This window comes from Apostichopus japonicus, chromosome 18 (genome assembly GCF_037975245.1).
Source record: "Apostichopus japonicus isolate 1M-3 chromosome 18, ASM3797524v1, whole genome shotgun sequence".
Classification (NCBI taxonomy): Eukaryota; Metazoa; Echinodermata; class Holothuroidea; order Aspidochirotida; family Stichopodidae; genus Apostichopus; species Apostichopus japonicus.
This window is the reverse complement of record NC_092578.1, coordinates 9,338,250-9,366,004: the sequence shown is the minus strand read 5'-3', so window position 1 is coordinate 9,366,004 and position 27,755 is coordinate 9,338,250. Positions and strand designations below refer to the sequence as shown.

Here is a 27,755-nt window from a genome sequence, read left to right as displayed (position 1 = left end):
CATCACCAAGTTAATGCGCCACTCTATTGAACATAATTTGAGCTGCTGTTGTTTCGAAAAGTCGGAAATTGTCGAAACGAAATGATCTTAAATGTTGTTGAAACGGAAGCTGGATGTAATGTACAGGACATTTACAGTGACAAGGGACAGTTGGTGGAAAAAAATGCCGAAATGATCTGTTTCAGAATTAGCGGCAAAAATATTCCAGCTCACGCTGTTCTGCTGTTTCTACATGATTCACTTTGATAATTTATTAACCTGTTGGATTGTTTACATTTCCGATTAATCAATCTTACACATATGCCGTGCACCTGCAAACTGAGTGTAATGATACATGTGGTAGTTAGTTCGTGTAGGCAATTCTGACTTGTCACAAACATGAAAGAAAACTCCCCCCAAAATTAAGCATTCATTAACGTGAACTATCTCAAATAAATGGGTTAAGTGGAAAGAGAAAACATTTCTAAGGGGACTTGATGAATTAGATTTTCCATTTCCAGTACAGTCATACAACATTGATAAAGAAAAAACGACCATAAGGCTTCGAACAACTGTTTCAGCAAAAGCCGGTTCTCGCTTGTATATGTTCGACTGGATCGTAGGATCGAATGTCCAAAAGCTATTGAACATCATTCACTCCTCGGTTTCACAAAATTCACTATCCTCAACTTTGTAGGTTAAACATTATTGAAGAGAAAAGTAATATTTTTGTGTGTGAAATTCAAGAAGGCCTAATGTTTTCTATTATGCCCTCAAAGATGCCCGATATAACGCATCCAGAAATGTCCCACGTAGAAACTAAACATCCACTAAATGTCTATCCACAAAATTGTAAATACGAGCGAGAACCGGATTTAGCTGAAACAGTTGTTCAGAGATGTTATAATACAGAGAAGAACATATATAACTCTATGAACAATTCCTTACCAAACAATTAAAACCGGTTACCATCGCTTCGCAGTGCTGCTTAAATACTAATTAAGTTAACGAATCACGATATATATGGCTATATAACAAAAACAAAACCTTTTAAAAGCATACATTAACAATAATCAAATGCCATTGACTGATACACATCGTCTGGCAATTTTCGCGGTATAGTATTCAACTTTCGCTAAGCAAAGTATGAAAATGAGAAAATAAATCAGTCTTTATCCCATAATTACCCTGACCCCAAATTGAGCCCGGACTCCGGGGACTGTAGCCTTCCTGACCGGTCCTCTCGTCAGGCCTACGTGAGGCAACTATTCCTTCCAATTATTAAGAACTGATATTAATACTAATAATATAGCAAGTGAAGAACTGTTAAAGGTCACACTCGTTGAATGATTCTTTCCAAAATCATACGTCAATAATTGAGCATTGTCACCACTCCATCGATCTTTGAGGTTCGTATTGTCGGTAGCCTGTTCAAGGACTCCATTAGGCAGGTACATCTCTGTAATATTAAGCCAAACAATAAGTAAGACAATCAATTTATACCGTGGGAAACATACATAAAATAAACGATACATGCTCTTCCAAGGGGTAGGGTTCTTGGTGTTCGGACGACCCTTCCCTCCACGCCTGCCCCCCCTTCTTCCAAAGAAAAAATGAAATATAAAACAAAAATCACCAACACCATTTTCATGTTAAAATATTCTCATCTCTTCACTTTTGGTTTAATTCTTCCACTCTTTGCTTAGCAAAATATAAGCTCTGTGTTATACTATATACATAATATGCCTATTTTGGTTACTAGCTTTCCAGCTGAATTCTGCTTTCAACTTGCCTGCTGCATGGGTTCATATTCCATCAGTTACAGCGAACATTTTTCTACCGTATGATACAGCAGGGAGTTGTTATGGAATACACTATAGTCCAACTGCTGTTCAAATCATACAGTGAAATTGATATGTATATGAATGCGTCATTAAACCTGTTGTATATGTTAAAGATCCAAAATGCACTCCATACGAAAATATAAATAACGTAAACAAAGTAAGGAATGTCAGAAGTAAGCTGCAAAATTCACAAAACTGGGCTTGAGCACACGACCACTTAGATAGTAGGCGTCAATGTTATCCGACCAAAGCTCTTTAAAGTACCCATAGTTCAAGAAACTTTTAGAACCCTTTCAAAATTTCTTTGACAGTTTTAGAATATCCGTTTCCATGGTTTTATATAAGTATATGAAAAATGGAAAAAAAGAAGACTGGGAAATTGAAGACAAAAAGAAAAGAGCCAAGAAATGTTGGACCTTTAACCTCACCGTTACATGTTACTTGGGTTACGTTTGGTAGTAATGGTACCATGATGACGTCAAAAACATCCATGCTTGTATTATCCTGACCCGATCGTGTGTAGATATCAAAATTGGTTATTGGTGCCCATCTGTATGAAAAACAAGCTTTGTCAATAAGTTGTTGCTCAAAACTAGTAGGAGGTCTGTGATATTAGTAGAATGACTGCAAAAACATATATCTCGTTGCTATGGTTACGGATTGACATTCTGTTCACAGCAAAGGTGTTATGCGAGATTGTTACGACACTAATTCTGTCACGTTGTGACTATATCATTTTTCTAGCAACAACTATAGATTTCCATCCTAATTTCCATCTTACAGACGTTTTGTCCATTTTAGCGTTCCATAAAGCATTATCATTCTAAAGGAATTTGATCAAAGGAAAAACAGAACTAAACATTAGTGCCATACCCTAAATTGAATAACAGGTTGACAAAGTATGACAAAGTTCCGAAAAGGTTATCATTGGGTATAATGATTATGAAAAAACAAAACATGTTACACATCAAAATTTGTAAAACACATCTTCACAATTGGACGCCGAGGGCCAATCTTACAGCATAGGCAGTGGCGTCGCCAAGGGGTGGCCTGGGGATGGGGGGGGCACGTGAACTCCCCCAAAAATCGTGCCCCCAGGTGCCCCCTTCAGATGCGATTTGTTGTGTTAAAAAATATACTCAAAACGAAAACTATCTGCCTCAATTAAAAACATAAAATCGGACAGACTAAGCCCGAAAATTCTTGAACATAAATTTACTTCAAGTCGCTAAATATTGCACCAAATTGCATCTAAGGACCCTTAAAGACCAACTATGGAGACAAACTTTTTTTGTTAAGATTTTCCATTAATTTGGGCGTTTACATACCCATAATCAACATGTGTAAAAATTAATCTTCGAAAACCTACTATAACCCATCAAAAAACGACCACGAAAATGGACATTTTGGGTAGTCACGTGACATGAACCTCTAGAATGTCTGAAAACAGAGATTGACCCAAAGGAGCCTCTGGTCACCGTGTGACGTCATAATGTGTATACCGCGAAAATCAAACGCTAAACTAGGCACTGTTTATACACTGATAGCGAAAAATTGTACTGTATTTGACTTCCTATTTCGAGCGTTTGAAAAGCTGTTAGCTTAAAACAAGAGCATATGAAAGTAAACAACTAGTTTTAAGACAACTTTAAGCAGAAAATTTCGTAAAATGGGTTATTTTATTAGCAAAATTTCCACTCATATGGAGGCATCGTTTACATAGCGGAGCGTCAATAGGTACGTACGGTACAAAATACTGTAGAACATGCAAGCAGCTTGCCGATTCCGTAATACAATTTGATCGCAAGATACCGCAAACTGAACAGAAGAATATACCTAAAAGATGCCTCATGCGTGATATGTAACGGGAAAATAGTTTACGTTACTGTCACCGAATTACCCCCCAAAACACTAAACATAATCGAACTACGAGAAGACGATGGCCCGAATCGACCAGGGTAGCATATATGACTAAGCTTCAGCTGAACATAGTACTTACACATTTTAATATCCAAAAGTACAAACACAGAAAAAGTATCCTGTCAATAAACCAAATTTAGCAGTGAATATCCAAATCCACGCTTCTCGTTCAATCCTGGGCGAAATACTACTGTGACTTTGTGTAGTTCCATAGAGTTAGGTCTAGTTGAAACAGGCCTTGACCAGTAACATCCCACAATCACAAGACAGTCACTAACGAAATAAAACTTCTGATCCATATATAGTACCGTTTTATTCCACTCCTTGGACCATGCAGATGCCGGAACAAACATAACGGACAATATAACACATGTATCACGAACTCACGATACTGGAATACGACAAATGACATGGATAAAATGCGATGAAATCCTAACATGACTATTTACATACCCGGTGGGAATTGTAACTCACTACATGTACTAACAATGCTACCCTATAGGCACGGTCTATATACACGGTCTACATATGCGTGATATAATGTTACATGTAAGAACGGCCAGGGCGTGTTTACGAGGAGACTTGAAAGGGTCAATTTCACATTAGCTATGTCCGCCACAGCTGTCGAAAGTATATAAGTTTCTCAGTATGAGACATTTGCAGCATACACAGAGGCAGGGTCATGCATGTGGACTCATGGGCATGAGATACTCCGGGCGCTGACAAATCTTTCCTCGTGGATCTCACAAAATTGATCCAAAGTCTACGGCGTTTTACGTCGGTTCTTCTACTCGGAAAGCTAAAAAAAGCTGATGCTTTTGTTGGGTGAGGTATAACTACAACCTCCAACAACACAGAATTCTGGCATTTCGGGGGAAAAAGGAGTAATATCGTTGATGTTTTTGGCAGCTCAAGTATACAACTTTACACACTAAAAGTATTGCTGTGAGTGCTTTATACCAACAGTGACGTCACATGGTCACCTGATGTCTTAGTAATGTTTCAGGAATGTCTGAAATAGGTTTCCTAAAAAGCTGACTTTTCTTTCCATTTTTCACGTAGTTAACGTCCGAAATTGGTAAAGTTAATTACAGCAATGTAATTGGAGTGAGTTAGGGATTACATACATGCAAAATGGTGGGATTTTATGTTCATTGAAAAGTCTCCATAGTTGGTCTTTAATTAATCAAAAACCCCTCCTCTTATAGACCCTTCCCCTAGGACGGCACTCACAAATAAACATTGTGCCACCCTAATTAAGTGCAGTGCCCCCTGTGTCCCCAAGATTGAAATGTTTGGCGACGCCACTGACCATCGGGCACCCCTTTGTTCCTCTTGCGTTAATACGGAACTCACAAACAAATTGTATAAATAATGAAATATGAAATCATAACATTACGTGTGGTTACTGGAAGGTGACTTGTTAGGACAACAAATCGTAGATGTTTCTTTTGAACAAAAGTTGTTCACCAATGCTGTCAAATCGTCCTTCACTGCTGGTTCTAAAGTCGTCCACTATGAACGGGAATAAATATTCAGAGAACGTTGGATGTCACTTCGTTTCATCATCCAGGCGTTTAGTCTCATTTAAAAACGACTGTATAGCTATATTACCAAGACTAATATTACGTCATATACAGAACAATGCCGACCACGCGGCTTCGAGAGCCAGGGACAGATATGTCAGTCAGCCCCTTTCATTTTCTCTATTTTTCACATTTATGAAAAAGAAATACATTTCCTTTATACCATATTTCTCTAGGCACATATAATTGCCCCCCCCCCCCCCTCATCTCGTTATACAGACTTATATGATTATGTTTAGAAAATGGTAGGGTGATTCCAGGAGATTCGGGTGAGCCACTATACCAAAGGGTGGGTAACCTACGGCCTGCGGGCCACATGAGGCCCGCCTGTGATTTTTTGCGGCTCGTGAGATGTCTCCAGAAAAAAAATCTATTTTACATCATCACCAAAAACGAGCTAGCTGCTTAGAATTTATCGGCACTAATGCATTAGTGCCATGCTGTCAGGTAGGCCTATTATCCCCATTAATTATCAGCTGTACTGTATACTGTACACACACCTATTGCTTGAAAGTCCTCGGAATCAAAGGTTTGAAATCAAAAGCTGGTCGTTGGTTAGGTGCGGCCCAGTCAATTTTTCACCCCTTATGTCTGGCCCATTCATTCATAAAGGTTGCCCACCCCTGCATTATACTATCTTTGCTGATATGGTTGAGCGGCGGGGAAAGAGAAGGAGGGGGAAGAGATACGATTTTGAAACTTTGAGACCTTGCACAAGAATGATCTTGTCTCCTAAACCCTATATGTCCCCTTGTGTCTAGTAAGTCACTGTGAACGTTTCACTAATCATTAATACACGCGATGCCATACATCCAGTACATCCTGTGAATCAAAAGCTAACGAAACATCTGGATGTCAATGTGAGAGCGGTCTCGCTCGTTTGGGATTGGGAACTGTCAACTATATACTGCTAGGCTATTACTTGTCACTTTACGAGGTAAGCAAATATGTCGATTCATTCTCTAGGGATATAGGCTTCTGATATCTGTATTCCCTCTGTTTTTCCTCCATGGTTTATGTAACACCACATAAAATAACATTACTCCGCAAAATAGTTGAAATGCCAACGAGATGAATCACGCTTACATCATTAACGTCAACGATAACAGGCGCGAACCCTCTTGAGTGTATTCGACCTGGATGTGTCTTTATGGTTAGGTCAGGGAGCAAACCATATCCTAGGTACAATGATATGGTACAGAGTCGGTGTGGTGTTGCGACTTTTATGTTACAAGGATGAAAGAAGTGATCGTAAGGTACTACAAAGTGTGTTGAACTCGTGTAACAAGTTTGTACAATATCTATAGGAGAAATACAGACGATAACCCGTGGGGGGGGGGGGGTGAAGTCTGACCGATACATATTATTTCTTGAGAACTGAACTGTAAATACTCCCCTACATCTCATCTTTGGCCAAGTGTTTTGGTATTCCTCTCACTGTAAACGGAGGAAGTGAACTTACCGATGAAACAACACCTTGGTAATGAAGAGATATCCCATGGTCTGGATTGTTGTAAGAGGCTGTTGTGAATATAATTAAGAAATGAACATAACTGCAGGTCTAAAAGAAAGCACATGCATGTGACAACCATGTGATACATCTTCCGTATATATTCCGTATATATATATATATATATATATATATATATATATATTTATATATATATATATATATATATATATATATATATATATATATATATATATATATATATATATATATATATATATATATATATATATTTATTTATACAGACTCGAGCTAAGAAAAATGTTATAGTCCGAAAAAGCGAAAAAGAGTCCCCCGTCTATAAAGGAAACTCTAGTCCGATAAATGTGGAGGAATAAGTAGCAATCTGAATGCAACGTGTTTCCACTTGTACTTTTGAAAGATGAACGAAAAACAGTTAACATCCCATGAATAACGAAAATTGACGATTTCACTTTGCACATGTCACGTTTAGACTTGGAATTATACTTTATACCTACATATAATGCTCCAGTACGAAAATATCACAAAGTATGGCGTAAAAACGACCGATAAGTTGACAAGGATGGGATCATATACAATTTACACAACTTACACACTCACCCGCCCACGTGTGTTATACAGTGAAATAACACTAAAACAGATTGAATCAAGAACTTACCACAAACAGGAGCATTGGTATCCGAACAGTTTCCTGCAATAAACGGAACTTATTTCATTTCATTTTTATGCATATTTGTTTCTTCACATAAATATAATGTTATTAACCACACGGTTTGATTTATTATCGTACGTTTCTTCACGTACGCAGCGGAGGGGTGACGGGACGTGTGCACTCCTCTACCAGTTTTTGCAAAGGTCCACATTTTCCTGGGAAGAGAAAAGTCTTTCTCGCTGCAGGGGAGGGGGGGGGGGGTGTAACAATGATTCCGTCATACGTTACATAACAAGTTGACGGAATGCACTGACTGCACAACTATATAGAAATTACACATTATATACCCTCTGTGATTTCATTATGAAAATATTAAACTTAAAATCTTCAATTCCCCGGGGAAAAAAAATAAATTTGATAATTGTTTTTCCTTTACATCTATAATTCTCGAGACGAAACGTTATAGTTAAGGTATAATCGTAAGAATAACATTCTAAGGAGGGAACTTTATGTTCATGAAACTGTACTTTTCTGTAAAGTAAACGAAAATGCAAAATTACGCCCCAAAAATGTAGATAATAAATACATAATGGCATAGTAGTATTTTACCCAGTCTATACATCTTTATACTATAAACAAAGGGTTCTCAAAGGGGGAATTGACAACCCTCCGAAATGAGGACCCCTTGACCTGATTGACTGATTCCTTCCAACACCTCCCCCCCCCCCCCTCCTCCACACATCGAAAAATCGTGGATAATCCAATAAATGTATCAAATACAATGACGCACAGCGGTGATTGCATTAAAATGATCATGTGTTTTACGATCATAACCGTTTCTTATTTTCCTCTTCTTTTTTTAAATAATTTTAAAATTGTTGCTTAAAATAACAAGCTGTCATACCTAATTTTGAGTCCGTTTTGAAATTTATTTAAAGCTGTTGTCATATATACACTCACACACGCCATAGCCATTTTTCTTTTCTTTTCTCCCAGGGAGTCTCCTACCTTGTTAAGTCTTTTTAAGACTTATAGGAGACTTCCTTTCCCATTGGACACAATTGGCGATAAAACAATAAATAAATTAATAGCATTGACTCGTTTCGGCAAGGAATCAAAATAATTACCCGGAATATTCTGTCGACGTATTTCTCTCATTTTGATTGATGAGCTTCACATTTAATTCACGGTACATATGGAGGTGTCTGTGAGGCAGGGGCCAAGGGGGTGGGTAGGGGAAGGGGGACTTTTAAAAGCAAAATTGAACTCTCTCGTTATAAATAGGTTTCGGCGGTTAAATCCTGACGGCTAACTCGGTTAATGGTATAATTATGTCATTGTGTACCGTTAAACCGGTTAATTCTTGGGCGGTTGACACGTTGTCTCCCATTGCCTTTTGTGGAGGTCCCGTGTCTTTATGGAAAAGAGATAACAACTTATCATCGAACTTTATTGTCTGTTTATACTACATGGTCATCACTTAGTGAACTTGTCGGAAAGTTGATAGAACAAAAGAAGAAATAATCTTACGACAAAGGCTGTTGAAGCACGAATAATGGTCAGGGCATTCACTGCAACTTTCACCTCTCTTGTAGGGTTTCCTTCCTCGGAAGTTTCCCCTGTATAATGATAAGGTAGTTAACCTTTTAAATCAACAGTTTTCGATTAATGTGTATAAGGCGGATGATTACTTTTCATTTCAAATCTTACATAAACATGACCGTCTTTTAATTTCCTCGCGAAGTTAGCAATGATACTTCCGTATACCGAATACCCGAACAGTGATATTTCTCGTGTATGGCAAGCCATGTGGGACAAACACTGCATAATACATCCGCGTATTAATTCGAAAATATACGCGTATTAATTCGAATATACATGTGTTGTAGCTTACATGTGTAAAGTTTGGGTTTTGAAGCGATCTCGCGAGCCTGCCAAAACATTTATCGTTGGTATATGTACACAGCAAGAGCGGAAATGTTTTTTTCGTGTATATACTAATTAATCCGTGCATATATTGGATTTAATCCCCATATGTATTTTATTTAATACATGTATATATTCGAATTAATACGTGTATATACTCGAATTAATACGTGTATATATTCAAATTAATACGTGTATATATTCGAATTAATACGTGTATATATATTAGAATTAATACGCGGATATATTTAAGCCATATGATTGGCTAATAATATATACGCGTATATATTCCAATTAATACGCGTATAAATTCCAATTACTACACGGATATATTATGCAGTGTTTGTCCCACATGGCTTGCCATACTCGTGAGAGCCGATTAAGGGATCAGTAACACTAACAATCCCCGTTTTCGATTCTTATGCAGGCAGAGACTACCTGGATCTCCAATAAACAATGTACTTTTGTGTGTACGTGGTCGTCTGGCGATGTAAGACTGCTCTTTTCACATTTATTATAGTCTTTATTTCAGCATTTGCATGCGATGAAGGGGGAAATGGAGAGAAGAAAGAGATGTCACTCGAAATAAACAATTAAGAACACATATATTCGTAAAAAATATTACAGTTAACTCTAGTTAAGAAAGGTTACCACGCCGTTGCATGCAGTCGGCTTTTCGGTACGTCGATAATGTTAGCTAGCTTTAATTAAGGTCAGGTCAAATGTATTTCTGTAAATACTTGAGGCAATGGAATCACATCCTGTGACTATACATGAACATGTTTATTTAAGACATTCGTCACACAAAAAGCACTTCCAGGACTAAAGAACTTGCTGAAAGTGCAACATTGTTGGAAAACAGGCAAGACGCTGGCTTTTTATTAAGCATGGAAGCTAAAAGGGTACAGGGGAGGGCGGGCGTTAATTTACTTTGCGCATGTATCATCTTCCCCATGCATGAACAGCTGCCTTCCAAACTTGGTTTTATTTAAGAGTAGCCACTGTTCCGCAAACACGTTCGATCGCAGATAGTTGCATAGATGTACACCTGGAAAAAAACATTCCATAGCTTTGTAGAAATATATGGAAAATTAATCAACTTCCGTGAGAGGTTGTATAAGACAGTCATTGAACTTACAATTTTGTTTATAGATTTGAACACGAAAAAGAATACGGATCGGTCGTCATTTATGGATATGTCATCCTTATTTAGTTAACGATTTCTTTTCTCTTGGAAAAAGAAGATTTCTTTCAAATATACTAACATAGCCTGACTCCCCAATGTAAATATAGTTATACTTACTGGGGATAATAATTGCAAGTGGTCAGCCAAGTATCGCGCATGCTCAGTCCTTGCACCTGCTCACAAGCCGCGTAACCACAACCGACTCGTGACGATTTCGCCCATACCACCTGTAGAAGAAAATGTACCGCATTTTGAGAGAGGGAGAGAGGGGGCAAGGGGGGGGTAAGCAGAACGAGATGAGAGAATGGGGGGGTATGCAGAACGAGATGAGAGAATGGGGGGGGGTATGCAGAACGAGATGAGAGAATGGGGAGAGGGATGTTATATCAACAGTTGATAAAAGTATCGAATATTTTCTATAAATAACAGCTTTTATAGACACCTCCTTCGTTTCGTTGAAGAGGGAGGCGGTGAGCGGTGGAACGCGGGGGGGGGGGGGGGACACACATTCATTGGGGACGGAGATGGAAACCTAAATCTGGTTATAACTCACCCTGGTAACATCTCAATGGACGCTTCGTTTGCAAAATACAAACGACAATCTTATATCATAAAATAGTCTGCCAATTACAATCAAACCATTGGCTGCTTAGTAGCTATATATACTTATATACCAACTGAAAGCAAAATAAATACATTGGTGCATGGAGTCGCCAAATGCCTACATAAAGTAATCAAGACTGTCTTGACGTTTTCAAATTACCAACCTGTGTGTAGTGTCCACAAGCTTCCCCTGGCTTGCAAGCATTCGTGTCGTATGTATAATCGCTAATTTCAGCGTACCATTTTTCGGTGATTTCTCTAGAAGAAGGCTCGGTTCTTTTCCTATTGCTTACACCACTTTGAATATATAAGTTCTGAAGATAAAAATAATGATGAAATAGTTCAAAAGTTCGTCGAAATTTGCACGTTTAATATGCAGGAGGGAGGCGATAAAAGAGTGGACACAAGCTCGGGCATCAGCAAGAACAAAATGAGGGGGGGGGGGGGGAGGGGGAGCACAAACGTGTTTCCAATAACAGGTTTGTATTGTAAGAATTAACCGGCCAATGGTCCAAAATTGATCCGATTTTCGGATGTCTGGTCGGGGCTGGGGGAAGAGGCAGAGCAAGGAGAGGTGCAGCAAGATAAATGGACCCTTAAAGGGTGTGAAGACTCGCGCAAAAAGAAACGTCTAATGCCGGTAATATGACCTAGTTTCAAATGAGATGTAACAGAGGTGTTAGACACCACCATCGATCCCAGAAAATACACACACAGCTTGATACCGTCGGTCATAAGACATTAGTGTACAGTCAGTGCATACAACTGCGGTCAATACCCACAGCACAGTATACAAACGATACAGTGATGGACATCTCAGGTCCAGCTAAAGATAGCAAGTTATCACGTTTCATTACTGTCTGCATTTTGTAGCGACAAGAAGAAAACATCACTTGCAAGCAACGGAAAGGTAACTTTTTCAGAGCGTGGCACGCCGTTTGGGCGAGTCTTCAATGCCTTCGACCCAAGTCCAACCATGGTTTGGGCTTTGTAATAAGATATATCGAACAAAACGTGTCTTGATTTCAAATGAACAACGGATACAGTAAAAATCAAGCATGAAAGCCGACACCATATATCTTTCCTTGACTTAGTAGTATGTAAATGTAATACGATGAAGCTGTGTATAGTTTGTGATATTGTTTGTTTCTGTTTCTCTCTCTCTGTTTCTATAGACCACCCGTATAATTGGGTGATTGTTTCTGGGGCGCAGAGGTAAAAACTGTACAAAGCTGTCAACATACTTTGCTCTGGTGCAACGGTTATTGGTTTTGGTTTTCTCCAAAACTGTTCAAATCGTAACCTGTACCGACATTAGTTCAATTTTTCAATATATTACATGGTGTCTTATACATTATAAGCTACAATGTCAAGTCTTTTTGCAAAAGTATCAAAACTGATTAAAAGATAGACGGGGGAAATATTACAATGATATTCAATAGGCAGTCAGTTGGGTATGCATTAAGCTTTCGTTGTAGAATTCTCAATCAATCGTATTTATTGCCATTATCATTCGATATTAAAGCAGCATTTTGCGTCCTTTTCTATGATTTTTCTCAACCTCAATGACTCCACTATGCCATAACGTCATACATAACTAGCTTATCTATTTATATTTTACTTCAAATGGTGGCATAAAAGTCGAAAAAATTGCAACTTTCAACTTTGTTGTTCTCCAAGATATTTTCCGTTGGGAACCCAATAAACCTCGCCCATAATATGAATATTTAAACACTACGAACGTCATTGACAGATACGTAATTTGTGTACTTGATTTGTGTACAGTCTATATGGCAGAGTTGCATAACAACTCACTGGTTGTACCAACGCAAAGTCTTGAATCTATTTTTAGCAACGGCTCATAACTAAACCTACATCTCTGATTGGTTGAATTCAAACTAGTGGGTTTGGGAACTGAATGCGATTAATTTTGTATGTGCAATACTCGCCAATTAACGTTTTTGGCAGGGAAAAACTTGGCTAATATCTTAATTTGCTGTTTTGTGATTTGATGTATGTAAAGAACTCGATGGACATGTAAAAAAAGTAGAAAACGGCGACCAAACGCAAAATGCTCATGAATCAACATACTATTCACTGATTGGTGGAATTCAAACTAGTGGATTTGGAGATATGAAAACTTTGTCGAGGACACTTTTACTCGTTGTCGACATAAATCGTTAATTACTCGCTAATTAACGCTCTTGGCAGGGTGAAACTTGGATGGTATCTTAGTTTGCTGTTTTATGATTGATACATCTAAAAAAATCGATACACATGTTAAAAAGGTGGAAAAAAGCGGCCCAACGCAAAATGCTGCTTTAAAGCCTATGTTGTCAAGTCTGCGACAATGCTGACGATCTATATATGATTTGATTTTTTATATAGCGCTTTACACCAGCGATAGGTCTCAAAGCGCTTTACAGACGTTATATTACCCCTGGTCAATGATAACCTGTCCCAGAAACAATCCCTCCAGTCGGCAGCAGTTATATACTGCGCCCAATCACAATTTACCTAACAGGTACACATTTAACCCCTGGGTGGAGAGAGGCAAGGGAGATAAAGCATCTTGCCCAAGGACAAAACGCAATGAACTAGGCATGAATCGAACCAGCAATCCTTGGATCACGAGTCCGACGCCTTAGCCAAATGGCCACCACGCTCTCAACAATATATTTAAGGGAATAACGTAGGCAGGAATCAAAGATAATTTATCTTATTCAGTAACCTAAAAACTCTCTAATATTCGATTTTTAAGTTAACCGCTTCGTGTTTGACTGAATACGCTCGCTTTCAAAATTGGCTCCTAACTGGCCTCGTGAACTACAGTCCACATAGTAAGCCGAAATTGAAAACGTAATTAATACGCCTGAAATTCCATATTGCTGACGTCAGGGAGGAGCAACTCTCGTAACAAAAGTCATTTTTCGTGTGGCAGACTCCCTGTAGAAAATATCAGGCACGTAGCCAAGGGGGGGGGGGGCGAAGGGGGGGGGGGCAGCCGCCCCCCGAGCATATTTTTTTATATTTTTTTAATGTTTTTATGATATTGCTAGTAGAGAAAATGCTAAGATGCAACTTACAAGGTCTGGGAAGTGCCATTTCCAGCGATCTGGGAGGCATTTTCAGCCAAAATTTTCGTGTACGCTTCTCGCCAATTATGGTGGCGCTACGATTAGATAGTTTGCAATGCCGAATCTACAGTTTCGCCCCTCCCTTGGCAAACTCTGGCTACGCGCCTGGAAATTATTCAGCTGTTGTTGCTAGCAGTGGAATCCAACGTGACGTTACAGCTGTCCCTTTTCTGAAGTACGATTGAGAGCCGATAGTATAGTAGTATGGATAGTGAAAACCAAAGAGCAGCAGAGTAACGATGAGAACTATTTACTGAAACAACGTACTTGGAAAATATGCTGTCTGGCATCGTCGTTTGTAGCAATATATACTGCCGATTCAGCAATATAAACTGCCGATTCAGCAATATTAACTGCCGATTTAGCAATATATACTGCCGATTCAGCATATAAAACTGCCGATTCAGCAATATATACTGCCGATTCAGCATAAAAACTGCCGATTCAGCAATATAAAACTGCCGATTCAGCAATATATACTGCCGATTCAGCAATATATACTGCCGATTCAGCAATATAAAACTGCCGATTCAGCAATATAAAACTGCCGATTCAGCATATAAAACTGCCGGTTCAGCAATATAAAACTGCTGATTCAGCAAAATAAAACTTCCGATTCAGCAATATAAAACTGCCGATTCAGCAATATATAACTGCCGATTCAGCATAAAAACTGCCGATTCAGCAATATATAACTGCCTATTCAGCAATATAAAACTGCCGATTCAGCAATATAAAACTGCCGATTCAGCAATATAAAACTGCTGATTCAGCAAAATAAAACTGCCGATTCAGCAATATATACTGCCGATTCAGCATAAAAACTGCCGATTCAGCAATATAAAACTGCCGATTCAGCAATATATACTGCCGATTCAGCAATATAAAACTGCCGATTCAGCAATATATAACTGCCGATTCAGCATATAAAACTGCCGGTTCAGCAATATAAAACTGCTGATTCAGCAAAATAAAACTTCCGATTCAGCAATATATAACTGCCGATTCAGCATAAAAACTGCCGATTCAGCAATATATAACTGCCTATTCAGCAATATAAAACTGCCGATTCAGCAATATAAAACTGCCGATTCAGCAATATAAAACTGCTGATTCAGCAAAATAAAACTGCCGATTCAGCAATATATACTGCCGATTCAGCATAAAAACTGCCGATTCAGCAATATAAAACTGCCGATTCAGCAATATATACTGCCGATTCAGCAATATACTAGAGCACCAATGGTGCAGAAGCTCATACCTTTTCGAGGTGAAAAATGTAGGGCCCACAAAACCAATTTTGGGCCCGTGAGGGATAACCCCCCCCCCCTCCGTTAGCAAAATCCTGGCCACACCACTGGCTATAATTCCTATTTTCCCCTTTAAATCCTATTTTACCCACTCTCTCAAACAATACCACTGGCCTACCCTATTAAACTTTCTCCCCTCTACCTTAGCAGACATAACAAGCACTCCCTACAAGACATAACTTCACAAGCTGCCTACATACCTCAGGCTCAAAGACTTCTAAGAATCGGCAAGTGCTGATTGGCCATAGGGCTCTCATGCTTACAGTTCAACAGTTAATAACAACTCCCAGTCCTGCTTTAATTCCACTAACAGCCTCTGCAGAGCTTAACCACAAATGTAAACAAACACTGCAGGGACTGGGAGACAAATTAAAGGAGCTTTGGCAAAAAGTGAAGGCTCAGATTTTTTTAAACAATGGGGATTAATTGTAATTAATTAACTTTTGACCAAAAATTTTTAGGCATCACCTTATTCATACACAATCCAACAATCATCAGTTCAACTTTGAATATGATCCATCAAAATCTTGAGGAGATTGAGATATTTGAAAATATTACAAAGAATGACCCCCTAAATGACATTTGACCTCAATTTTCCGAACACCCCTCGTAACTCTCATCCCGAGGAACATTGTGACCAAGTTTCATTATAATTGGCCATACACTGTACGAACAGGAGCAATTTGAAAATATAGGGCCGCGGCCCGGGCCACAAAAGACCCCTAGTTGATCTTTGATCTCAAATTCATGAACACCCTGAAGGTAAAACTACCATAGCACTATCGTGACAAACCCTCAACATTGTACCATGGAATCTGTAGGAGAAGAAGCATTTTGCGTATTTCCACAAAATGGCCCATTACGGCCCACAGGTGACCTTTGACCCCAAATTTTGGACCATCTCTGATGGCCCTATACCCAATGGTCCTTGTGTCCAAGTTTCATGAAATTCCATCAAACACTGTGCGAGTGGGAGCGGTTTTACCAATTGTTGACGGATAGAGTGATAGAGTGATAGAATGATAGAGTGATAGACGCCGCACTGTAACAATAGCTCACACCAGCATGCTGGTATGAGCTGAAAACTGCCGATTCAGCAATATAAAACTGCCGATTCAGCAATATAAAACTGCCGATTCAGCAATATAAAACTGCCGATTCAGCATATAAAACTGCCGATTCAGCAATATAAAACTGCCGATTCAGCATATAAAACTGCCGATTCAGCAATATAAAACTGCCAATCAGCAATATAAAACTGCTGATTCAGCATATAAAACTGCCGATTTAGCAATATAAAACTGCCCAATCAGCAATATAAAACTGCTGATTCAGCATATAAAACTGCCGATTCAGCAATATATAACTGCCTATTCAGCAATATAAAACTGCCGGTTCAGCAATATAAAACTGCTGATTCAGCAAAATAAAACTGCCGATTCAGCATATAAAACTGCCGATTCAGCAATATATAACTGCCTATTCAGCAATATAAAACTGCCGATTCAGCAATATAAAACTGCCGATTCAGCAAAATAAAACTGCCGATTTAGAAAAATAAATCTGCCGACTCAGCAATATATACTGCTGATTCCTAATATTTAAGAGGAAGTACGGTATTATACACCGTTACAAATGTTGGCCTGTTTGAGAATTATTTGTAGACCGACAGTATCGTCACGATTCTAATGAATATGCAATATGGCTAGCATTCAATGTCTTCGTATACATCGCCCATTTTCATCAGAAAACAAAATGTGTCACCGCTCAACGGATGGCTTGAACCACCCAACCTTTCGGTTAACAGCCGAAAACACTAAGCGATTGCGCCACGGAATATTATCTAGAACAGCGACTTTGGAACTTGGAAGATTCGACTTTAAAAAAATACAAAGATATCATTTGCCAGATAAAAATTCATCATGCCATTGTCTTGTCCATAATGTTAAAGGGAGTGAAGACTCGCGCATAAAGAAACGTCTGATGTCGGTAATCTGACCTAGTTTCGAATGAGGTATAACAGAAGTGTTAGACACCACCATCGAACCCAGAAAATACTCACACAGCTTGCTACCGTCGGTAATTAGACACTAGTGTACAGTCAATACATACAGCTGCATTCATTACTGTCTGCATTTTGTAGCGACAAGAAGAAAACTTCACTTGCAAGCAACGGAAAGTTAACTTTTTTTCAAAGGGCGGCACGCGGTTTGGGGCGAGTCTTCAATGCCTTTAAATAGCCGGGACTTCGGAGTTGGGGGAGTTGGAGCGACAAAAAAATGTTCAATGAGTGACACAATGTTTTGTATCCTATACCTTGTGATATTTTTGTAACTCATAGGTCTGTATGATGGTTGCACAAATGGGGGTGGGCGGGAAAGTAGTCTGCACGGGAGATGTGGGGGGGGGGGGCTTGGCAATGGGCCTATCAATTATCAGTGGTGTAGGAAGCTATGAAAAAGTGGCACTACGACATCACAGGCTCACAAAATGATAGCTTCCAGACACAAATTTTAAAGCAGGATAGCTTCATAATAGAATAAGATTTTCTTAGCTGTTTGGTGTATGTTGTTAATCACAATAAAATCAGCTATATGGCTACAGATGATGTGTGGGTTTGTGTATCCTCAAGATAATGATTTGTGTAGACACTTGAGGTACATGGCGGATGTGAGATGTAGGGGAGCTGTTTAGGGGTGTATGAGGCCCCAGGCAACTTTTACTTTGTCATTCAACAATTTTGTTCATTGTCGTCATACATACTTCTTGGTATCCAGTGGGATGGCAACACGGCCCTGTCACATCTGTTTAGTAAAATAGAAAATAGAAATTGGTTTACGTACCTGGCCGTATTTCTGGTAAGGAATGTCAACATTTGGCTTTCCGTGGTCAAATACACATCCCTCAGACCACAAGCTCGCACTTAGCGCAAGATCATCGTCCCATACCTAACAAGAAAGAAACGGAAAGCAAGTATATGGTAAACCATAGAGTGGCAGATCTCATCTTACATGACCTTTTACAACTGAAGCAATAATTTCGGCTCTCACGGAGTCACGAAAGAGTGGGGGTCTTTAGTGTCGTTCTTAGTGTGAAGGGAGGGGTGATAACCCCCCCCCCCCCAAGGAATTGAGGGGTCCTGCAAAATTTGGCACAGTGAGAATTGTATGCTCATTTTCATAATGAACTGAAGGACCCATACAGGATGTAAGAAGTGGGGGTGGGGGGGGGGTGGGGTGGTGGTTGAAGACAGTAACATAATTGTCCCCATTGAATCAGATACGGCCCTGGATGCCTCTAGGTGCCTCAGGTCATGGCCCCACCGTCACTCAGTGTACCGTAAATGAGAGCACATTATTATTTAGAGATTACACTAATTGTAAAAGCAACTTATGGCAATAAAATCAGTGAATAGAGTGAACTGAACCAGCACCTAAAAGTTCCATTGCTCGCTTATTTCTTTGGGGTTTGGTTGAGCTTCAATTTCAAAACTAGCAATCGATCATTGCTCGATCAAACCAGGATTGAAATATGTTAAATTACAAAACAAAACCATCTTCATCAGTTTTACGTTGCTTGTTTCAATTGAACTGTCAATGTCAACTTACATCCATAATGAGAGTCCATTGAGCGATAGCGAAAGAGCACTGAATGAACTGTATACACACTTAATGAAACTTGATTACTTCCGCTTAATAGTATGCGACATTGCATTAAATTAGGGCCTATAGGCCTATACTGTATGTTTAGTACACTGTTAATCTAAGTTAGTCAAATTGACTAATTAAAGTTAGTCCTGCACAGTGCTTCGTACGCCTAATTAAAATTAGTCAAATGACTAACCAGCAAAGATTAGTCATATGACTAATATGCCAAACTAGTCAAGTGACTAATATATCATAGTCATATGACCATTCAATTAGTCTGGTGACTTCCAAAATTAGTCCTGCACATCAATTGACCTGTTATTCATTAGTCATCAGACTAATGCGCCATTCATCACAATTTTGATTTCACTTTAGCGGATGTTTTGGACCTCCAGTTTGTGTGGAGATCTTCGTGTGCATAAAATCTGTATGTTTCACTCAGGGTTCCTGCTGGATGTTGCTAATACAATCCGACCCCCCCCCCCCCTCCCAGAAAAAACAAAACAAATTGGGCAATCTTGTGGGGTAAATGAAGGAAATCCTATTCCAAGGTTGAAAAGGTATGTTTGAAAAAAAATACAGAAATCATGGCTTTATTTTACCAGACTCATTTATTGCTATAACATATCTTGAAAAGCATACATGGAATGCCTCAATAGGAATGTTACCGCTAGAATGGGGTGATATTTCTCCCATGGTTCAATCATTAAAAAAAAAATTTGTCAGATTAAGCCAATATTTTCAGAGAACTGTTTCAAGGGATGCAAATATTATAAACAAGTTGGTCCCAAATGGCTGTCCCAATCACCAAATTGTCAGAAGATTGATATACAATATATTGATATTAAAATTATACAGCAGTATGTCCACTCATTCATAATGGATAAATAAATTCTAATAAGAACTGAAAAGTCAAAGTTCTATTAAAAACATGTCATGTCATGACTCAATTCCTTGCTTTAAAATGTACTGCTACACAACAAGTGTGAAGTTGACCAGAAAAATACTGGATGGTTTTCTTGATGAAGACCATGGTCTTCTTACAAACAGTGGGATAAGCCAAGTTGAAAACATAGTATGATATGTATGCTGACAGAGCTGAAATCAACCAACTGCTAGAGCCAACTTCTTCCCCATCAAATATTGTAAAGTGGGTTTATTCTGCACAAGTGGGACCATTTCCCTTGATGTAGAGGGCTAAATATTTAATTCTTATTATGAATTACATTTTAAGTATCAACTAGTTTAAAAGTATGATAATTTCGTTTTAACAGCAGACAAACGACAACGGTCAGAGGTCTATTCTTGTTTTTACACCTAGAGGTTTTGATTAACCCTCTCCAACACACTTAAAATGGAAAGGACTAACTTAAAATTGTCATTAATGCTTAAGATGATTTTCTGAATGAATACCATGGTCTTCTTTCAAACAGTGGGTTAAGCTAAGTTGAAAAACGTAAAATGACGCAATGTATGAAGACAAATCCGAATTTCAACAGACTGCAAGATCCAACTTCTTCCCCATCAACAAATATTGTAAAGCAGGTTGATTCTCCATAAGTGGCACCATTTCCCCTGATGTAGAGGCTTGGGGTTCTTCATTCTATAAGCAAGAAAATACACCATAATATTTTACATGGTATGGTATGATACAGGTGATTATTGGTATCAATGTGGCTTTTAGTCACCCTACTTGAACCTAAAATATTTTGGCTTTCTACACCACTTTTTTAAATTCCCATTCAAGTGTGATTTTTAGCAAAATGGCTGTTTTCTAGCTGCATGTAGTTTCAAGACAAGTGAAATACATCCCAGCCAATCAAACTGCATTTAAATTTGGAAAATTTGTTTTCTCTGTTAAAAGTTAGTTCTAACACTAACCCTGGACAATTCAAAAGTAACAATAAAATTCCAAAACAATCTGCCAAAACCATACACCCCACACATATATTGATAAGAAATTTATAATACTAATGTGCTTAGATTATGAACAGTTTTACAGGTCATATTTTTTTGCACAGCTGTTCCTTATGCGTCAAAGGTATGGTCACATGGCCTACATTTTCAGAGACCAACTCTTCACCTTCAGTTATTGCCAACTGTTGTTTCCAAATACCATTAAAAAAAATTTGCTTTCAAGATGAAATTCAAACTGGCTATTAATTATGGTTTAACACCTATCACATTACTTCTCATGAGATTTACAAGCATTTTGTAGGAAATTCATTGCTATCCCTGTCTACTCATGAAAATTAATTTGAACAAATTAAAATGGCAAATGTTTATACCAACACCACCATGCTAAGTTTAAATGAAATTGACCATATATATCACAAATAAAAACATTAGGGGCTATCTACAGATCATAAAGGCATCCACATATATTCTTTTGGTAAAAGAATGTACAAACAGGGACGCCTACATGGGAATAGGGCAGGGGACAAATAACCACGAAAGGGGCACTTTGTGTTGAAAAAGGGCACACAATGGCAGATACAACAAGAACCTCATACAGTTCCCCAGCACCCCACCCCACTGAATGGCGGACTTAACATGGCTGGCAGAAGTTTCCCCCACACTACATGCCCTTGATCCTAGCGACACAAAATTTCCATTTTTTGGTACTTGACCCTTTTTTTGGCTTTTGAGGTTGCATCAGAATTTCAAGCAAACTTTGTTGGATTTTATGCCAATTTTGTCTAATTTTTATTCATATTTTGTCAAAAAACTGTTCCCAAGTGAAATATATATATATATCCAACACTGTAAAGGGGAACTTTTTCCCCTTTGTCCGGACTGCCCTTTAGTGGTGGAGGGCAGTATTCAATATTAACCACCCCCCCCCATAAAAAAGTGTCATTTACTGAAAAAAATGATACCAACAGTCCTGTAACGTAGCGAAATGGTAAAGTCTAGTTTTAATTTTTTGAAAAGTGTACTTGCAAATCAATTATGACAAGATCCCATGGGACTTGAAGGGTTAAATATGTCCTTACACTTTCATCAGCAATATCAGGAAGCTTTTTATTTTCTCCTTCAACAGCAATGGAATACCAAGCACAGCCGCTACAGCAGTGGCATCTGTTGACAAAATAAAAAGAATTATAATTAGATGTGTACAATGACAGTGATACCCACATAAAGTTGATTACTTCTCTTATACATTGAAATTTTAATGTTTCTGAATAACGCTTCGTCTTTATTGTTCTGCAGCACCTTGTGTTCTTGTTAAATCGGACAAACCTCAGGATAGCCGCTTCGTGGACTTCATACGAATTCACAACATGGCTCCTACCAGGACTTAATTGCAATTCATAACAATGTAACTATTATAAACCTTGTGAGAGCTCTGCTGATATAACCTGTACAAAATGACAGCAAAATAGTCTCCCTTCATTGATCAGGATTCCTTTTACTACTGACCCGGGAAGCACCACACAAGCAATCATAAACATGTGTGTCATAAACATGACAGGCAAAATGTCTGCTTCAATTATTTAGGATCCACTATTTGATGCTTGCTTTCGTGCTGATGAACCCATCTGAGTGAAATTGCATGGTACTGTTGAAAACAAGTACTAGTTGTACTGACAAAAATGGCACCCGATAATACAGTGTTTTCACAGAAATACTTGAGTTCCCAAAAAAGATAAATAAGCTACATACTTTGTCTTCAGAACTATGTGATATAGGGTATGTGTAATACATGCTATCACCAGTTACACTATTTCATAAGTATAGCCACTGATGGTACTTCGGTCCTTTCATTTTTGTGGTATCGTACCTTGCTTGAACTGGTAATTACCAATACTTTTTTTTCAAATACTGGTTAACCGTGCAACATTACATCTAAGGTTAAGTCCCTCCTCTAATTCCATGTTACCTGAATCTTTAAACCATTCCCGACTTGAGCTCTATTAAATCAAAGAGATAAGTCATTCAACACTTCCTCACTGTATATTAATAAATAACCAAATAATGGAATGTACCCTTCTTACTCTGCTCATCTCGTTGCCCTTGCATCTCATCAACTACCCAGGAAAAGACCTCATCCTTTCTCTTCATCGACTGGCACACCTTAAGTACAGATTTGCCATACTTCATAAGACCTTCCTACAACCATGGAGCTATAAACAAATCAGGATGCCCTCTTCTTTGCATACCTGTTGGAAATAAATATACAGAAATATCAATTTCAGGGTTTGACAAATAAACCTACTTGCACACCAATCACTGATATTTACATTATTGGTTGTGAGGGAAAAAATCAAGTTGAATATGGTTACTTCTAGTGGGTGTTAGTGCAGGAGCAGCTAAAATTTCAATATTTCTGGGGTGTCACAGTCTGAGTGCCAAATTGCCAATGCTGTTCAGTCATGTAATTTCTCCTTATTCGAAGCCATTATATCAATGACATTTCCCAACAATATCATGAAGGCAGAAACAGTCATTACTATGGCATGATTTGGCACTCAACATGATCACACCCAACAGCATTCTGAAAAATCACTAAAAAATTCAAATTTATCAGGAAGTGTTTAGGAATTCTTCACTCTTGACATCACTAGAGATCTTAATTGGCATAAAAAGTGCAATTGCCAAAAAAAGTATAAAGAGCATAGTTGACCCAAAAAAGTATATAATACTTTAAAAGAATTTAAATTTTGGATAACAAATATAGGGCTCAGTACGGTTTCTGCCTAGTAGGAACGACCTGCCATTGACCGTAGTGCCCTTGATTTTCAAATGCGTTAATGGGATTGATGAATTCACTTTTTGTTTCTTACATACACCAACAGAATGAGACTAATCCAAATATCGATGGATACAATTCGCATTGGTTTATTGAATTTCACTCGAAACTGTAGAAATCTGTCATTTTTTAATGAAATATAGCCCAATGTTATCTCCCTCAAAACATTAATACAATTGCCTTATACACTAAAATCCGCCACTACCAAATGTCCGAGAGTCAATACTATATATAATTCTTGCAAATCTTCCATGTTATCAAACCTCATAAATAAAATTTCTTAGCCACGATTGTGACAATGGGCTACTCGAAAGTCTGATAAAAACAGCACATAAGTATAGCCTTTACCTGCGCCTTGTACATTGTTAGCCTTGTTCAACGAGTGGTACGCAACTACAATTGAAAATGTGAATTAGCCATTTGCATTAAAAATATGCCCCAAGAACTAGAGAAAACCCATGTTGACATACCAAAAGTCAAACAAAACTATTAAGCTTCGCCACACATATATGCTAACTACAAAGACCATTGACCATAACGTTAATATCTGCATAATAGTAGTACAGCCCTCTAAACCATGGAAAATTTTAGTGCCAGCCTACTGCGTCACAGGTTCGGCGAATAAACACATGGTTAGGCTTGATTTCCCCCATTGACCTAGTGTGTTGTTGGGCTGCCATAGGGTTAGAGATATAAGTGACTATTCGGTGAAAATTGTATGCAAGCTTATTTGCGAAACAGTTTCAGTTCAATTCACCACATCGTATTGCAGTGTATGAAGCAGGGGACCTTCAAGCTGCTGTATAGCTCAGCCCCAGTATGATCATGACACGTGTATTGGACAAACTTTCCCAGAAACGTTATTGTAATACAACCTTTCGAGAAAACATGACCAATTGCTGTAAACCCCCAATCCAGTGATACATGATATGAAAAGGGATGTTTACGCTCTAGCTGGCTAAAAAAAAGTACAGATATGCTGGAGTGCGAAAACTGCCCTACAGCAAACCGATTTTTTTTTCACCTAGCTAGGGAGTTTAGGTCCTGTTCTTCACAAGTAGGGTTATAGCCTTCCTGTATGTTAGGCTCTGGTTCACGCTAATGTGCACGTGTACAAGAAGTTAGATTGTGATTTGGTGTCAGTTTTTTTAGATTGTATAAACCTTCAACATTCAGGAAAATTGTCCTTGCAAAACATGATTCTTGTACAATTGCAAATAAACAAGATTAAGGACTTAAATATTAATGCAAGTAACACTTTTATTCACAAATAGCTACGTTTTAAGCAGTTTTTTTTAATGAAATTAGTGCCGGTCGGCAGCAGTGTTTTTCATCCGGAGTGGTGGGCGGAAATCCTCCGTGCTGGTCGGGCCCGCCTAGTGCCGACCACCGTAGTTATAACGTTGCTCACCGTTACTTTCAGTCAGACAATTTCATCGATTTGAACAGTAAATAAGCTAAGCCCTACTCAGGTTAACATTTAATGGTTCTGAGAATGAACTTTACAGAAATAAACACAGATAAATTTTTGTGCACATCATAGCCTATTGAATAACGTTAGGCCTATGAGTATGAGGTATCCTGCACATATCATGCATATGGCATAACGTTAGGCTAGAACGACCAACGTTCGTTGTTGCTAAGCAGAACTAAAAACTGGTAATTTACTTGTCATCAATTTAACTATCTATTCTAAAATACTAAATAAAGAATAACTTGCAATTAAATCACAACTTAGTAAAGTAATAAGATACACCCACCTTGCGATTGCAGACATTTTCTCGGCTCCAGAATTTCTTACTGCAGTATCAAATATGGCGTCGGAATCATCAAGAGCTAGAGGCCTGGCGCTTGCAGAGTGCGCACGCGCGGCTACGTATATCTGACGTCATTTGTGAATTCTAAATTAGTCAAATGACGAAGACGTTTTAGTACCGGTGCTGGAATATCGCCTTAACCTAATTAAGTTTTTGCTATAAGTAATTATCAATTCTCCCCCAAAATTAGTGGACATTTTTCTTATGACGTCTTAGAGTTTACACTTAACCGAAAAATGTTAAATAGCATACCCATTATTCCTTGGGTTTTTAATTATTGGTGATTTTATAAACAATGTTTTAATTCATCCATAAGGTGGCGCGGAAGTTGTTTGTAAGTAAATAACAAAAAACCTTGAAGACCAAAAATAACAAATAAAGCTTTGAAATCAAATTTCGTGATTCCCATTGACTAATTATGCTTCGTCACTATTTTGGACAATGACTAACTTTCATTGGTCTTTAGCCATTTTAATTAGTCATATGACTGATGAAATTAGTCAAAAATTTTGACTAATGCAAAATTAGTCATTTGACCATTTTGGCATGTGTATATGACTAATTAAAATTTACAGTGTACTTTCACATCGCCAGTTAAAACCAGACCGATGTTATTGTACACATGTATTGCAACATTTCGTGTAATCACTTAAACGGCCCCTTAGTTTTGATGAGTCGTGGGGGTGCCGGGAGGGGGTACTGAAGAAGGGAGGAGATTTTCAGAAAAAAACCTTCAAAGTGCCCTTTTTTGCGTAAACTAGAAGTGCCCTTCAAGTTCCTATTAAAGATCGAAGTATATATACCTTTCTTCCAATATTTTTAATAAAAAAATGTGTCCTTTTATTGAAAAAAAGAAAAAGAAAATTGTAATAAGGAAGTATCTTATTGTTGAAAAAAAGAAGGAATTTCAAAGTACCGCTTTGCCATGTAAGAGTTTAAGCCCCCCCCCCCTTCCCCAGCCGGCCACCTTTCCGCCCGTACCCAACGACCTTTTCGCCCGGGCGCCCGCCATCTCCAACCCCCTCCAATCGCCCGATTCTTTTCATTTTCCCTCTCTTTGCCCTCTGGTTGCAAAAGTTCTGCGAGGAACCTTTACAGACTACCAAATCATGCACACATGTTAGGGACTTCCGGTATATACTAGCAATGTTCATGTTACAGTCCCTACACTGTTATACGGATTACAGACAGAACTATACGCCTGTAAGCTGCCTATAGCTTACCATATATTCCATATCACTGGACAGGGCTTGCAATCGTTTATCGTTGTGAACACGAACGAATTCTTCCTTTTCCTGGTCTGAGAAGAAAGTGCATTCTACACAAGCCACATAAAAGGCACAAATGATAAACAGAAATGTCCGTCGAGCCATCATGGTAACCGTGTCAAGAAAATCTCGTCTCTTCTGCTGTCCAATTTCGGTCTAATGATACTTCTAATTATTTCTTCAAATTCATTTGATTGTTGCTGCGTTTTTCCTGCACAATTTCGGTCTGCAGTTAAAAAGATATACCCTTATCGCTATCTAGTATTTCAGTGGCTGAAGAAAATGAAAGGACTTTGCTTGTGTAGTCTACGGATATAAGCAGAAAATTGGAGACGATACTGAATAAACGATACTGAGTCAAGTCGCTCGCAAAACTATCGCCTGTAAATCTAGTTAATGTCAATATCAGAATGTCGCAGCTTTGAACGTCGTCATGTCTGGGTACAACTCTAATGTGATAATGATGACACACTAGTCTTAACTTTCCCCTCATTATGTATTTTATCCAAACACAATTAATGATTTCATCTTTATTTGCAAATACACTGAGGAGAATGGGCGTTAAGTTTACCCTTGATGACATATATTTGATAAGCTGCAGTCTCGATGGCCTAATGTATGTTAATAAATAAATA

The 27,755-nt window shown here is 38.4% G+C and overlaps 1 protein-coding gene and 1 long non-coding RNA gene across 3 annotated transcripts; both read right to left on the bottom strand.

Annotated features, from left to right (window-relative positions):
* Window positions 1-26: 26 nt before the first annotated feature.
* Window positions 27-27,704, bottom strand: LOC139958905 (uncharacterized). The gene is made up of 10 exons (XM_071956341.1): window positions 27,076-27,704; window positions 18,479-18,583; window positions 11,353-11,502; window positions 10,703-10,812; window positions 9,004-9,092; window positions 7,480-7,512; window positions 6,792-6,850; window positions 5,143-5,258; window positions 2,252-2,373; window positions 27-1,438 (listed from the first exon to the last, which is right to left on the bottom strand). Exons 1-10 carry the CDS (start codon window positions 27,226-27,228, stop codon window positions 1,245-1,247), a joined length of 1,131 nt encoding a protein of 376 aa, XP_071812442.1. The 5' UTR covers window positions 27,229-27,704; the 3' UTR covers window positions 27-1,244.
* LOC139958941 (uncharacterized) lies at window positions 19,388-24,749 on the bottom strand. 2 transcript variants are annotated; one of them, XR_011789911.1, is made up of 3 exons: window positions 23,272-24,749; window positions 22,279-22,363; window positions 19,388-20,885 (listed from the first exon to the last, which is right to left on the bottom strand). It is a non-coding gene; the product is annotated as an uncharacterized lncRNA (long non-coding RNA). The 2 variants fall into 2 exon arrangements; XR_011789910.1 differs by having other exon boundaries at window positions 23,281-24,743.
* Window positions 27,705-27,755: the final 51 nt, after the last annotated feature.